At 44.1% G+C, this 16,449-nt stretch overlaps 1 protein-coding gene across 2 annotated transcripts in view; it reads left to right on the top strand.

Annotated features, from left to right (window-relative positions):
• ERBB3 (erb-b2 receptor tyrosine kinase 3) overlaps positions 1-16,449 on the top strand; it is a 249,950-nt gene that overhangs the window by 226,787 nt on the left and 6,714 nt on the right. For both annotated transcript variants that reach the window (XM_086963900.1, XM_086963901.1), the window contains exons 21-27: positions 3,537-3,692; positions 4,508-4,583; positions 6,304-6,450; positions 6,845-6,942; positions 7,524-7,712; positions 15,296-15,367; positions 15,907-16,186. In XM_086963900.1, the coding sequence (XP_086820026.1) occupies positions 3,537-3,692; positions 4,508-4,583; positions 6,304-6,450; positions 6,845-6,942; positions 7,524-7,712; positions 15,296-15,367; positions 15,907-16,186 (1,018 nt within the window). The remainder of the gene's footprint in view (positions 1-3,536; positions 3,693-4,507; positions 4,584-6,303; positions 6,451-6,844; positions 6,943-7,523; positions 7,713-15,295; positions 15,368-15,906; positions 16,187-16,449) is intronic.

Below are 16,449 nucleotides of genomic sequence, written 5' to 3'. Positions count from 1 at the left end.
GCGAGAGTATTGGGACTTATCCACTCTTTATCCACACTGCAAGGAATCGTGGCGATTCCTTGCAGTGCCAGTGACTTTTAAGCTCAATGCGCATGCGCATTGAGCTTAAAAGCGCGTGCACGTCCGTCTTTGTTTACCCGCTCCGCCCCCTCCCCTTCCCGCCGTGTCGCATTTCTCCTCCCCCCTCCCCTCTCTTCCCTCCGTCTTGTTTATTTTACCCGCTCCGCCCCCTCCCCTTCCCGCCGTGTTGCATTTCTCCTCCCCCCTCCCCTCTCTTCCCTCCGTCTTGTTGCCTATGGGCGGCTGTGCTGGCAAGCAGCGCTGCTTCCTCTCCTCTTTCTGTTGAAACAAACAGCAGGGAGGGGAGGCGTTTCCAGGGCCAGCTCACTCTTGCTCTCTTCGTCTTGTTAGGGTTTTCACCACCAGAATCAAGGAGTGACAAACCAGCCAGTATGTACATTTTCAATTCAGAACGCCACCTTTTTTATGCACACTGATTTACACAATATTTCAGCGCAGTGCCCCGTTATTATTTCAAGGCGCTACATTTGCTCGTGACAAACATCTCGCAAACCATTTCAGCGAGCAAAGACGCGCCTCGCGCTGCCTGCGTCTATGTGACAGCGCGAGACGCTTCTTAAAATAGAGCAGCGGTCGCTGAGCTCCGGTTCAAGCCCTCGTAAACTTTATTTTTTTAATGCAATACGTCTGTTCCAAAACAAGCAGGCCCTCGGCCCGCCGCTGCCGCTGCACACAGGCTCCGTTGCCCTCGTTCCTCGCCTGTGCTCGGACCCCGTCTTTTGCCTCTGGCTGTGGAGCGCTTCTCTCTGTTTCCACCTCGTCTCCCCGAGCGGGGGCCGCACCTGGTACCCCCTCCAGCCTCACACCCTTTACGCTTCCTGTCTAATGAACTGTGTTTCCATCACTGCTCTCTCTCCCTGCCAATGTCGCCTTTCTCTCCCATTGCCCTCTGTCTATGACCCTTCACCAGTCGCTGTCTCTTCTTCTCTGCCCGTCACCTCTGCAAGGGGGTCTCCTTTCTTCATGCCCTCCCGTCCTTTGTTGACATTGTCACTCTTAGCTCTCCTCACGCGCCCTCTCTCCTGAAGTGTCAGTAATCACGGCCGCCGTTTCTCCCTCCCCTCACCTCTCTCCCTTCTTCCCTCGATCTGTCTGTAACAGAGTCACTGCTCCTCCCACTCTCTCTCTCTGTCTGCCTGACGCCCTCTCGCCTATCCTCCTATCCTGCCATCTCTCTCACATCCTGACATCTCTCTCACATCCTGACATTTCTCTCACACTCTCTCCCATCCGGCCATCTCTCTCTCCCATCCTGCCATCTCTCTCCCTTCCTGACATCTCTCTCTCCCATCTTGCCTTCTCTATCTCATCCTGGTATTTCTCTCACACTCTCTCCCATCCTGGCTGCTCTCTCCCATCGGGCCACCACCCTCACCCTCACTCACCCTCACTCACTCACCCTCAACCCCTCACCCTCACCCCCTCAACCCCTCACCCCCTCACCCTCACTCACCCTCAGCCCCTCACCCTCACTCACCCTCACCCTCAGCCCCTCACCCTCAACCCCTCACCCCCTCACCCTCAACCCCTCACCCTCAACCCCTCACCCTCACTCACCCTCAACCCCTCACCCTCACTCACTCACCCTCAACCCCTCACCCTCACTCACTCACCCTCACTCACCCTCAACCCCTCACCCTCAACCCCTCACCCTCAACCCCTCACCCTCAACCCCTCACCCTCACTCACCCTCAACCCCTCACTCACCCTCACTCACCTTCACTCACCCTCACTCACCCTCACTCACCCTCACTCACCCTCAACCCCTCACTCACCCTCACTCATCCTCACTCACCCTCAACCCCTCACCCTCACCCTCACCCACCCTCAACCCCTCACCCTAACTCACACTCACCCTCACTCACCCTCACCCTCACTCACCCTCACTCTCACTCACCCTCAACCCCTCACTCACCCTCAACCCCTCACTCACCCTCAACCCCTCACTCACCCTCACTCACCCTCACTCACCCTCACCCACCCTCAACCCCTCACCCTCACACAGTGCAATAGGTCTCGGAGCATTTGAGTTAGAGCTTTTAGAATTGTTTATGGCTTTTTTTATTTGTAATTCTTTAGCATTGGCTACAGGAAACAAAAATGCTAAAGATTTACAAAAAAACCCCATAAACAATTCTAAAAGCACTAACTCTAATGCTGCGAGACCTATTGCATTTCCAATGCTTGTTTTGGTTTCGCCGTGACTCGAAACGCTGACAGAGCCGGCTCTGTGAATGTATTAACTGCTTTTATAGTTGACGGTTAGTGTCTTAATCGTCTGATTGACCTGAAGTCACCCTCCTCCTGAATAAAGTTGGCACTAGAGTCATTGATGATAGGGCCATGAGCTCATAAACCTGCTCCAAGTGGCCATGCCTACTGGTGCTGTGCACCGTGCACAGCTTGCTTATCACTGCCAACTGCTCTGAACAGCAATGCACCGTGAAACAAATGAGAGATGCAATAAATCACGGGTTTCAAGGATGGCAGACTAGGAGCAGGAACATGAGAATATTCACTTAAACAAAGTGTTTTATATCTTCATTCACCTGAACTGGAAATGTCCTCGTTTATGATAGGTCAGAAGGTCACAGGTCTCGATGGCGGCCAAAGTAGACTGTTTTTTAGGGGCAGCGTTTGTCATAATGTTCCTTCAGGATACACTAATGGAACACCTGTTGTAACAAAAGCGAGCAATCTTGCCATTCACTTAAAGCTTGTTTCTCCTTCAGTATGCCAAAAAAAGTAGACAGCAGAGCTACCCCTGGGGTTATACAGAAAGGATTGAGACAGGGGAGTTTTTTTTCAGTGCGCTAGCTCTTTGAGGCTCAAGCATTAGAGAGCCAAACTATCCCTTATGACATGGGTCTAACATTATAGCAGAGTTTACGTCCTTTTACATACATCTCATCTCTTGTTCTTGTCTCTCATCCCTTTATGGATTTCCTCACCACTTTCTTTGTCTTTCTTCCTTTACTTTCTCTTCTTTCTCTCTCTCTGTATCTATTTCCTCCTCTCTATCAACTTTCTTGTCTGTCTCACTTTTCTTTCTTTCTTTCTTTCTTTTCTCCTTTCTTTCTTTCTCTCACTCTTTCTTCTAAATCTCTTCCTCTGCTTTTTCCTCTTTTCTTTCTTCATTTCTTTCTTATTTTCTCTATCTTCTTTCTCTTTTTTACTACCATTTTCCATTCTTTCACTGTTTCCTTCTCTTTCCCCTCTATCTTCTCTCTCACCACCGTCTGCCCCTCATTTATTCTGTTGCCTATTTCTTTATTTCTTTCTTTTTTCCCCTTACTTTCTCTCTCTCTCTCTCTCTCTCATCTCCCCCTCTCTCTCTTTCCTTTGATCTCTTTCTTTCTCTACCTCGCGTCTTCTCCCCCTTGCTCCTCTGCTCACTCTGTCTACTACGTCCCACCCGTGCTCACACCCTCTTAATGCCATTTGCTCTTGTTTAGGGGATGTACTACCTGGAGGAGCACCGCATGATCCACCGGAATCTGGCAGCCCGAAACGTTCTGATGAAGAACAACAACATTGTGCAAGTCGCCGACTTCGGCATTGCAGACCTGTTGTACCCCGACGATAAGAAGTACTTCTACAATGAGGTGAAGGTGCGTAACGGCGTACGGTGTGCACCCCCGAACAGACTTCATGGATCAGAAATTCAGCCTAATAAAGCCATACGAGTTAGATCCTCGAACCAGTTACTGCTGGTGGAAATCAAGTGCAGATATTCCCTCCTAATGCGAAGTGTGCCATGCAGCTCACACTGTTGCCACCGGTTTTGTTGATTGCTTACATAAGTTTGCCAACTGTTAAGTCAGTTTCTTTTAATCATAACTATAGTGCATTGTATTTTATATTTCTGCTCACCCTTACGTTCCAACTACATACTGGTTTTGTTGATACAAGGAGATGTGGCCTAAGGGCCAGAGCTGCCAACTTTGGAACTGGGTAACCAGGTTCTAACCTCAGCATTGGCTCAACGTCCTGTGATCTTGGGTAAATCACTTAATCTCCCTGTGCCTAAAAAAAATGAATCTGACCTTGTGTAATGCAACTGATGCTCATGTAAAGCGCTCCAATGCCCATGGATCGAGTTGGCACTATATAAAACTGCAAAACAATTGAGACGGCGTGCAACATATATACCACTGCTACATAAATCGAGTCATCTCTCAGAGCAGACACCATGAAGGGAGAGGGTCTGCTGCAAGTGTACCCTTCCACAAAAACAAGGGTAACATGCAGAGTAGTAACACATATAAGGACAGGTTTTTGTTGTTTTTGGGGGGTATAGTTTGGCTCTACAAAAGCCCCTCTTTAGTCTGCAAAGTTTCCCTACGTTTTATTAAAGAGGAGTCCGCAACCTTTAATTAATTTTATGTGAATTTGGAAAAAGATATATTTTTCTTTCTTATGACAGACTCCCATCAAATGGATGGCCCTAGAGAGCATTCACTTTGGGAAGTACACGCACCAGAGCGACGTCTGGAGCTACGGTGAGTGACCACCCCAGCATCAAGCATGATTCTTTTGCTCCTGTTCTTGCAGCCACAGATACTACACCCCGTCCATGTCTCCGGTTTTACCCCACACACCACACCCAGCAGTCTTCTTCCTGCCACTATGTTCAGAGCCTCAGCTCTCAAGTCTTCCGTCAACAGCTTTGACATTCCTCCAGAGAGAGCAACCACGTGTAAAAAAACTGCCAAGTTTCCCAGTTCCATGTATGATGTTTGCTCTAGTTCAGTTTTTTTCTTTGAATTATGGGACTTGTAGTCTTGTTTATCCAATTTCAAATAGGACTACAAGTCCCAGAATTCAAATAAAAAAACTCGACTGGACCAGAACATCACACCTGGGCCTGGGAAACTCAGTGTTACGTATTCCCTGCAGTGAACTGGCACTGCAGAAAGTCATCTGGGGCCGGGTCACAACATGTGTTTGCACAGTATCTACAGTGTGACCTCGCTGATCACTAAAGCACAAAGGGGCTCTTCGCAGGCACTCACAATTATGCGTCATTAATATCTGGGAGAGGGAAGAGAGCTAATATGCTATGCACATGTTTGTGGATGACTGTGAATGCAAAGATGTAGGTTTACAAGCGAGAGCAGACTTTGATCTCTGCATTCTCATTCTCAGTGTGCCCAGACTGTGACTACTGTCTCTTAAAGAGATAGGTGCCACTACTAAAAAGAAGCACTGGCAAAGTTAATAGGTGTGGCAAAAACGTCCAGCCTTCTGGCTTTGCCACTCATTGTTTTGTTTTGTCATGCATGCTTTTTTTGAAATCTTGATTTTTGGGGTAGCTGCCCGGCACTCATTAGTCTAGTAGAAACAAACCTTAGCTAAAAGCAAAAATATTTTGTTGGTCTCAAAACGCACTGTTGTAATGTTGTTATGTGCAACATATGCTTTTCTGGCATTTTGTACTTTTTTCATTAACGTCACATCACGCACATATTGCTATAGCAGTTACTTTCATTAAAGGGAACTACTTTGGGTGTTGACGTGCTCCTTGTGAAAGGGTAGGATGCCATCAGTTACAGCGAAGTTAGCCTATGGCTGAATCTGGCTGACCCACTACCCTGTTCTGTGTGCTGCAGTGGTTAGAAGAAAAATGTGAATGAAAAAATAACTGACCAGTGGATGAAGGCAAATGGCTAAAGGCCACTACAAGGAAATACATTATACATATTATTTTAGGACATTCAAGAGGTCTTAGCTATGGCCAGATCTAAAAAAGTGAGAAAGGCCTATCGAGGTGACCGGGTATTCAAAAGCTATGGCAACTCACACAGTGCAAGTTAGTCCTATGGAGAGGTCAACTTTGAGACTGTTCACCAACTGACATGTTTAGTCTATAAACTTTCCACCTCGACTGGTTTAGATTTTGCAAGAAAAATGGGAATTTTCCTCTACCTCCTTCTTTTCCTTCTTGTTTACAAGGAATAACGATGCTAACATTGAGTCACACTGATATTTATGAATCACAATTTTACTTTGTTACATTGTGTTTCTGTTTCCCAACCTCTCACAGTGCCCAGTGCGGACCTTGTGAGGATGAAAAACATTTTACTAGTCAGAACTCTGATGAGAATTAAGGTTATTTGTATAGCACGCAACATATCCCAAGCCATCTAGTCATCCAAATAAGGAGTTACTTTGAAGTTTCCTCCAAGGTGCTGCCTCTCAAGCTCACTCTTCTTCCTGCAGGTGTGACGGTCTGGGAGATGATGATGTTTGGGGCAGAGCCTTATTCTGGTGTACGCCTGTCAGAGGTCCCTGACCTCCTTGAAAAGGGCGAGCGCCTTTCTCAGCCACAGATCTGCACCATCGAGGTCTACATGGTTATGGTGAAATGTGAGTACCCTTATTTTGTTTCATCCAGCACAGATAACCATACATAGATGCATCACAAATCTAAAACAGTATGTAGCTGGCTAAAATCTAATATGATAGTAGCCAGTAGTTCTGCCCTAAATTAGCCATGTCCAATATGAATCATAACTAAACAATACTAAACACATCACAAACAATGTCTGCAGCTACCTTGACTTCGGTGGATGAAAATCCTAGAACCGTAATGGATGTACGTACACAGAAAGGGATATGGGATCAAATACATTTCAGAAATGTGCTAAATAAATGCTCTTAAAGCGATATACCTTCCAAGGGGTGAACAGAGACGCAGCTTTACTAAATGGTGGTGTGTGCATTATTGCCCAGTGTATCTCACAATCTCGCTAAATTGCAGGTTGGATGATTGATGAGAACATAAGGCCAACATTCAAGGAGTTGGCCAACGAATTCACCCGCATGGCTCGGGACCCCCCTCGATACCTAGTGGTGAAGGTGAGTCTGGCCAAGCATGATTTGGTTTTGCTGCATTAGTATCCTCCCACCATGGGAGACAGGTGTAGAGGTAGAAGGAGGCAAGGCAGGAGTGGAATGTGGGCTTGGGGGAGGTAATAAGACTGTGTTTAGGAGCTTTGGACATAAGGTTTGAAAGGTGTCAAGGATGCATTTAGAACACTGTCAAATAGTAAATAGGACTCAAGAATGCCTCACCTAGAAGCTTTGGAGATGATACCCAGGAGGTACTAAGAGTACATTAAGGCGCTAATGTTATGGTGGTAGTATGATTGCATTTAGGAGCTTTTGAAATGAAGCTTGGTTGTGATAATGCTGCTTTTACTAATTAATCAGATGCCACTTTGGAGGAGGCAGGGCTGTGTGGAAATTGTTGTTTTTCCCTTTGAGATGGAAAAGTTACCCCTGTGATGTTTAGATGGAATTCTGGGACCTACCAATGTCCTCGCAGTCCACTCTTTGGGAAATGGGAACCTGATAGTACTGCTACCGCTATGGGTTGTGAAGCATCACTCTCCAGTGTCTCCTAAATAGTTACCTATGTTTGTCTTCTATCTTCCCAGAGAGAGACCCGATCCCACAGTACCACCCCAAATGCAGAGACCCCAGGATCCATAGCAGATATGGAGCTGGACGACATGGACATGGACATGGTGGAACCAGAGTCTGAGCTGGAGGAAGAGGAAGTCAACTCCCTCTTCAACATGTCCATGAACCACCTGACCTCCCGCCAGCACATCAACACCTCCAGGGTAAGGGGAAGACTATATGCATGTGTCTATATTTAACTAGAACACTTGTGTCTAAGCGCAAGCTCCAAAGCAACGCAGATGAAGATGAGTGGCTGGCAAACAGTGACTGAAAGTACAGGAGGGCTCACATACATTCCACTGGAACTCGTCTGGAGAAAAGTTATTTTGTCCAGAAGCATAAACCTTAGCTCTAAAGACCGCTTTTTGGCTCTTGTTACAGGCACAAAAGTCGGCGCATAATCTGGCAATACAAGAGTAAATAGATCCTGCTATAGTTTCAAACTCTAAGCCATCCTGGAATCCAATCACAGACTTTCCCATTGCGTCAGTCATTTGCAACAATGAGAAGAGAGAGGTCATGGTACACATGTACATCATGCACTAGCAAACAGAAAGCGGTCATGGAAGAAACTGTTCTAACTTTAGGTTTTCTCTCCAAATGAATTCTGAGTGGCGCTAGCATTGTTCTTGAGAAGGCAACTCTATTCAGGGTCCGCCTCCCTCAATGACAATGCATCTAGATTTTGTTATTTATTGTACTGAGTTTTAAAATGTACACAATAATAAAGTAAGGCTACTACTACTACCTCCCTCAATGGCAATGTCATTTCCCATCGTGACTCTGCTGGTAGAGGAAAACAAAAGGATGTTTGTGAGAGCAGTAGAGATCAGTGGAATTACATTGTGGCACACTTTAGAAGGTATGATTGGATGGGCTTAGAGTATGAACGGACATTGATTGTCTTCACATAGGCAACAGTTTATATTTTAGGTGGAGATTCCAAGTTTACTGGTTGCCCCAGCAGATGGTATTACTGTACCGAAGATAGCATGTGATAGGCAGAAGCCCCATATTTCTATATGTGCAGAGGTGCACCTAAAAAACCCAGGCTTCTCTTTAAAAAGAGCCAGAAGGGTCACTCACTCTTTTAGTAACACAAATGAACTTGAAGTCCCTTTCCACAATATTCTACCCCTCGGCGATAGGAAACCGCCTGTTCATAAACTCCTGTAACCCGCATTTACAAAATATATAGAAGGCCTCTGGACCTCTTTTAAAGATGCAAGGTACCCGACCCCCAGGGCTAACAAGCATTTGCAAAGCAATAGGTCTCACAATTGTTAGATTTTCAGCTATTGGCATTGTTTAAACAATCTGGAATAATAAAAGGCATTGTCATTTAAAATACGAATGTGTCAAAGTTTGGAAAATGCAAGACCTATTGCGTTACAGAGCGCGCTGTGTCTCTGAAGTTGGTGCTGCGCTCAGCATTGAAGTAAAACCAAAATTGATGAAACAGAGCGCGGTGTTCCTGAAGTGGGCGCTGCGCTCAGCATTAAAGTTAATTTAAAAAAAAGGTTAAACAAAGAGTGGTATCCCTGAAGTGGGCACTGCGCTCCGCTTTAAAGTTATTTTTAAAAAAAGCTGAAAAGAAGAGCAGTGTCCCTGATGCAGGCGCCGCACTCAGCTTCAAAATTTGAAAATCAAGAAGCGGCCACCATTGTCCTGCCGGTGCTGTGGGTGGGGAGGGGTGGGGACAGGCACTTTTAAAGTGAACGCGCGCATAGCACTTCATACGAGAAGCAGCCGCCATTGTCCCTTGAGTGCTGTGTGGGCACGCTGCAAATACAAGAAGCAGCCACCATTGTTCCCATTGTTCCTTAAACAAAATAGTGCTCACCGACTTAAAAGCAGACTGTGTAACAAGACAAAGTAACAGGTCTAGTCGTTATGGGAGGTTACAAATGGAGACAAGGCGGTACCAAGGAGGGACTAACAAGCCTAATCACAAAAGAAAAACAACAGTTTAGCAAAGACAGTAACAGGAGCCAATTGAAAAGATGGGCAGGAAATGGTCGGAGCTTGTATGCCATACCTCAATACAGCATGCCTCGCAACAGCGCATGCGTTGCCCAGGCTCAACCTAAAAATGGACAAAACTGTCAAAGATAGTTAAAAGTCAAATGGAGATTTTCAGTGATTCTTTGACGGTTTGACTATACATCCTTGTTTAGTGTGTAACTGCATGTATCTGTTTTTTATATATCTTGATTGTGACCTGACTGGTGTGTTAGATACCTGTATGCTAGTAGATCATATGTGCACCTCTGTGTAATGTGTGATGCAAAGGTCTGTTTCGTGCTTGCTGTGTACGCCTGCCTGTTTCAGATAATTTATGGCGTTGCCTGCCTTTCATGTCTCTCTGCTCTGTGTATGAGTGTGTGTTCATGTGTGCATATGTGTGTCTCCTGTCAATTTGTGTGTGTGTATATATATGTGATCAAGGGCTCGTGAGCCCGAAACGTGTCATTGCTGTTTACCTGAAAAAATAAAGAAATCGATTTGCCAGATCCTGTGGTCCGTCTCCTGCTTCGCCGGTCAGTGGGGATTGAAAGTGGTTTTGGAGTGTTCCTGTATATATATATATATATATATATATATATATATATATCTACACTTCCACAGCAGCGACAGAGGAACTCAATCTCCCACCGCAGCAACGTAGACACGGACCAAAGTTTCTGTGCAGGATTATTTATTTCGTTGCAAACCGCCATAACGTTTCGCCTCCTCAGAGGCTTGTTCACATGACAATGTGACTATGGTAAGTTGCAGTTTTTAAAGTGACAGTGCTAAATTTGAAAGTGCATCATGTGACCTAACCATCCATAGATATAGAAGATTAATTCAAACGTTTCATAGTAATCAGGGAGGATAGAAAACATTAAAATCAATTGGGTACATATATGTAAAATAAAATTCATAAATATATAAATAACAGTAAAATACTCATTATTCATAATAGTCTTATCGGACAGATAATATGATGTCACATTAGATTATCTATACTAATATAATAAAGAGAGAGCCCAAACCTTTGAGGTGGGTAAACTCAGGAACCACAGCACCAATCACAACACCCAATACAGCGTTGGAAAGGGCAGTTGCAGCAGAAGGACATAGGCTATGCAGACGCCCACCATATACATTTAAAAGGTAAAAGAACCGTGCCAGAAAAGTAGTCCCTTGTGGGCGTGTCTGCTTGTGCTGTGGGCGTGTGCTGGGGGGCGTGACAAACGCTGGGGGCATGTGGTACGTTCCGCCCTTCATGCCATGTCTCATATAGTGTGCTAATCCCACCCTGCTTCCTTTAAATACCCCTGCACCCCATAATCATAACCCACCCTTACTCCTTAAAATACCCCAACACCCTTAAACACTGACCCATCTTAACCCTATAAATATACCCTGTACCCCAAAACCCAAACCTATTCCTAAATCCTAAAAATACCTCTGTACCCCACAACCCAAACCTAGCCCTGATCCCTATAAATACCCCTGTACCTCAAAACCCAAACCTACCCCTGAACCCTAAAAATACCCCTGTACCCCAAAACCCAAACCTAGCCCTGAACCCTAACAATACCACTGTACCCCAAAACCACCCCTGAACCCTAAAATACCCCTGTACCCCAAAACCCAAACCTAGCCCTGAACCCTTAAAATACCCCTGTACCCCAAAACCCAAACCTACCCCTGAACCCTAAAAATACCCCTGTACCCCAAACCTACCCCATAACCCTAAAATAACCCTGTACCCCAAAACCTAAACCTACCCCTGAACCCTAAAATACCCCTGTACCCCAAAACCCAAACCTAGCCCTAAACCCTAAAAATACCCCTGTACCCCAAAACCCAAACCTAGCCCTGAACCCTTAAAATACCCATGTACCCCAAAACCCAAACATACCCCTGAACCCTAAAAATACCCCTATACCCCAAAACCCAAACCTAGCCCAGAACCCTAAAAATACCCCTGTACCCCAAAACCCATACCTATCCCTAAACTCTAAACCTACCCCATTACCCCATAACCCAAAACTATATCTGAACCCTTAAAATACCCAAACACCCCAAAACATATACCTCAGTACCCCAAAACATATACCTCTATACCCATACTTACCTTATCCAAACATTAAAAAAAAACATGCTTTTACCATTCATGCATTTACAGTGAATTTCGTTGTAAATATATGCGTGGTAAAAGCATATAAAATGTAATGCCATGCGTTATAATGGCATTACGGAGTCATGGTACTTTCGTAATGAAAGTATGCGGAGTGATGGTATGCGGAAAGAAAGTTGCAGATTAATGGGTGTTTACCCTCCTCCGGTAAGTACATTGGTGGCACGGCGGCCCACATCTCCAGCAACATACTCATATTTTTTCACCACCCATCTGAAAAATGCACAGGTCTCTCTCATTGATGGCCAGCACCGACATACACTTTTAGACACACCTCCCGCCACAAGTTCTAGAATTGCGAACTTTAGAGCTGGGGAGCTACGTTCGAATCTCGGCCTCAGCTCAACATCCTGTGATTCCAGGCAAATCGCGTTGTCTCCCCGTGCCTACCACAAATTAATGTGTTCTTCTGTAATGTAAATTGTGCTCATGCCATGTTGTCGAGTTCGCGCTATATAATATTGCAAGGAAAAATAAAGTAGGGAAACTCGAGTTCACACACTACTGAACGTGCACTCTTAAGTGCATCAGCAGTGCACTGTGAATCGGAGCGTTTCACAGGCCTGTCACAGATAAGAAATGCTGTCAAAACGAAATCCTACAAAACAATATACTACTGGCCGGCAGCAATTCATACCCGGACAACGTCGGGACGGGCTGCTAGTTGTTTATACAATTGACATAATACACGCCTAAGCACTGAGTCCGAAAGACATGTGCAAAATCACGCATTTGTGCAAAATTCTTCCAGAGCCTACTAACATGTATTTGATATGTTGGGCCATTTTGAATTTAATTCTCTCATTGAACCCATTGTAATTTCAATGTATACATCGTCCAAGCATTTTGCATTACGCGGCGGATATCAAAGTGACCATAGCCCAGGAGAGCAATGAATTTTATAATCATTCATTCGTTAATAAAATGGCTTTGATTTACTATTCCTATTCACACATGGTATTTCGGGATGAATCCCTGTTATACATCTTTTTACATACCATCATTACATTCTATTACATTATAGTTGTTTGCTTTATTACAATGTCCACTAGGGACATGTTCTCTTACAGGTAGCCCTTTGGTTGATCCGCCATGTCAATCTTATGGCTGTCCCTTTGTTACCTTTATATCTGGATGGCGATACCTGATTAATAGTGTTTACCATGCAAAACAGTGTCAGAAAAATTTTAAATAGTGTTTATAACAACTGAATTCCATTGTTCATCCGTTACATTTAAGTCAATAGACCCTATCTATATTTAATACTAATTAATTAAGCAAAGAACCCACATTTTCCTGATCTAGTGATATCTAGACTAGGTACTTGACCCATCACTTGATTTGATAAGTTGTCATCATGTTGTAACAAAAATCAACTTCCTAATTCAAATGTTGTTAACATTGATTTAAATAAGGCTTGTTATGAAAGAGATTTATGCATAGGTACACTTAATTACTCTGATAGCATCTAAACATCATAATGCATCCGCATTAGTTGACCTGCTAGGTAGTAATATTGTGTGGTATTGCGGTTTTAGCAATTGCAGTGGAAAGAATTGCCTGTTTCATTTTAATCTCATTGGCATTTATCAAATTACAGTTACATTGATACATTAAGAAAGACACGTGTACAGATCCTCTGTATCATTGAGGCCATTGGGGGGTCTTGGAATCTAATAATAAGATATATCTAGTTTCGAGTTTTCGCAGCCGCGACTCTCGATTTCCACCCCTCCTGCTTGCATTCACAGCATCGATTAGAAAATATTTTAAGTCTGCATAGTTGCTGTTGTGCTTATCTTTAAAGGGCCTCGCGACAGGGTAGGTGTTATCTTGATTCGCGATGGCACGTAAGTGCTGTAATATACGCTTATGTGCAGCCAATTTTGTGCTACCTACATATTTCATCCCGCATGAGCAAATTAAGACATATACTACATATTCAGACTTGCATGTCAGTATTTTATCGATAAGATGTTCTCTATTGCTGAATGCATCCACATATGCATGAATGCAAGATTTGCACGTTTTGCATCAGTAAAAGCCTTTGTTGGTCTGTAACCAATTGTTTTTTTCCATTACTTCTGAATTGGTATTGACCAGACGATCCCTCATAGAGGGTGCTCTACTGTATGTTAATGATGTTTTGCGTGGCAACATCGGACCTATAATAGGATCATTAAGTACTAGTGGCCAGTTCCGATTAATAATTCTGTATATTTCTGAGTGTTGTTTATTGCAACTGGTAATGATCCTAAAAGGACCTGGTTCCTTTTTGGTCAGCAAATTACTTTGAGTTGGATAGCTTGTACTAGTGCCTGCATTTGCTTCTTGCTGGTATATATTTAGAAGTTGTTGTCTGTTGACTAACCTAGATTTGGCAATTGCGGCATCAATGGTATTCGGGGAATATCCACGTTCAATAAACCTGCATTTGCTGTCTTGTTGTGCTTGTTCAAGGTCTTCACCATTGCTACATATTCTCCTCAACCTCAGCATCTCCCCGTAGGCGATGCTAGAAATTAAGTGAGCTGGGTGAGCACTTGTGGCATGGAGTATACTATTGCCAGCAATGACTTTCCGGTGAAGCCTAGTCTCCAATTTGCCATTTTTGACATAGATCTCTGTGTCTAGAAACGGGACTGACTGCTGACTCATGTCTGCAGTGAAACTTAAGTTTAACATGTTGTTAATAATATCATTGACAAACATCTCAGCAGATTCTCTAGATCCGTTCCATATAATAAAAAGATCATCTATGTAACGTAACCATTTTACGATGTTATTCTCCCAAGTTGTCTTATGTTGCGCCTTGAGGACCAGTTCTTCCCAGCTACCCATGTGCAGACAGGCAAAGCTTGGTGAAAAACTGGCCCCCATGGCTACCCCTTGTACTTGGCGATATATCAGGTTATTGTACATAAAATAATTGTTGGTCAAACAGAAATCAAGCATTTGGATAATCACCTCGTTATGTTCTTTATGTTGATCTGTTCTTTGCGCAAGGTAATACTTAACTGCATTAATCCCATCTAGATGTCTAATGCTGGTATATAATGCAGCTACATCGAATGTAAGCATCCAATGATTGTCATTCCATACAGTTTGTTCAATCTTTGAAAGAAAGTCCCCAGTGTCTTGTACATAGGAATCTAACGCTTTAACATAGGGCTGCAAAAAATAATCTATGTAAATTGATGTTTATTCCAACATACTACCACGGGCTGATATTATCGGCCTTCCCGGGGTGCTTCCATATTTCTTTGCACTTTGGGGATAAAGTATATTGTGGGTATGATGGGATTCTCATTCAACAAATACTTATATTCATTTTCCGTTAGAATTTTGTGATTACGCCATTTCATTAGCTTTGTTTGATACTGTTTATATATATATATATATATCTATATATATATATATATATATATATAGAGAGAGAGAGATAGAGAGAGACAGAGAGATAGTGTCTTTGTGTTGTATGCATTTGTTGTGCCATTGTGAATCTCCCTTGTTGTCAGGCCTGTGTTTCACAGCTGTCTTTCCTCTTTGCAGAGTCAAACCCAGCTTAGCCTTGGTGCTGGGTACATCCCTATGAACCAGACCCCTATCAGTGTTTCTCGCCAGGTATGTAAATTCTTCATATATTTGTAGACCAATGTTCGCTTCTGTAGCACAAAGAGGATACGGAGTTAGGGTGGTGGAATAACTGAGACCCGCACCTCTCTAGACAGTGCAGAGCCTACCCTTCATGCATATGGGATGATGATGCATTTATGCAAAAACAGAATGTGCTGTGCCTGTAAGCGAGTTTGTGATGGGTCTGTGTAAAGGCCTCAGCGTGAACATGGTAATTGGAAAAATGGACGTAAGGAATGCACAGCAGGATATGGGTGGACTGTGGTTGGAATCCTGGGGTCACCTGGTGGGTCGAGCATCTCACAGAAAGCTGAGGCCCCAAGAAGAAAACAGTTACTTCAATATGGGATCTTTTAGATGCAGATCTCTACTCTCTAAAGCTAATGTTAATAATAATGAGAATTTTACTATTAAGGAGGTATATAAAGTATTATTCACACTCGTTAGGGGATCTACTTACACCCTTGAGAGCTCTTAACATTTATAGATCATTTTATGTTCCCATTCCATTTTCTGTGCCCACATAGAACTCCTCACGACCAAGCGATCTGGGTTCTCGGCAAACACTGCGCATCCGAAAGGAATCCACAGGCCGGACGCTATCTGAATCCTCTGAGGGTTGTGGTCCCATCTCTGAGAGGGAAATGAATGAGGACTTGTCTGTGTGTGGCAGTCTAAGCAGTCGCCATCGCTCGCGGCAAGACAGCGCCTATCACTCACAGCGGGATAGCCTCCTCACTGTACCTACTACACCTGATACAGAAGAAGACATCAACGGCTACGTCCTAGCCAAACAAGGCAACCCAGGTAGGAATGGTGGGATCAGGGGATGTGCCATATAAAGCTGAGGGCAGGGTTACAGACCTCCAATCTAAAACCAAACTAGTCATCTAGCCTAGGTTAGTCTCTCTGAGCTTCCTGCTAATTTCACCTCTCACCGCTGGGATATTTCCTTCTATCTCAGATATTCAAATGCAGTTAACCTGTATTAAGCTGAGCATACTCAGTCATGTAAGGCATACCTCACGTTAGATTGGCTTTTCACAGGCTAAATCTAACGAATGAACCCA

The sequence above is a fragment of the Lissotriton vulgaris genome, chromosome 1_1, assembly GCF_964263255.1.
Source record: "Lissotriton vulgaris chromosome 1_1, aLisVul1.2, whole genome shotgun sequence".
NCBI lineage: Eukaryota > Metazoa > Chordata > Amphibia > Caudata > Salamandridae > Lissotriton > Lissotriton vulgaris.
The sequence above is the reverse complement of the archived record's forward strand: the minus strand, read 5'-3'. Positions and strand labels throughout refer to the sequence as shown.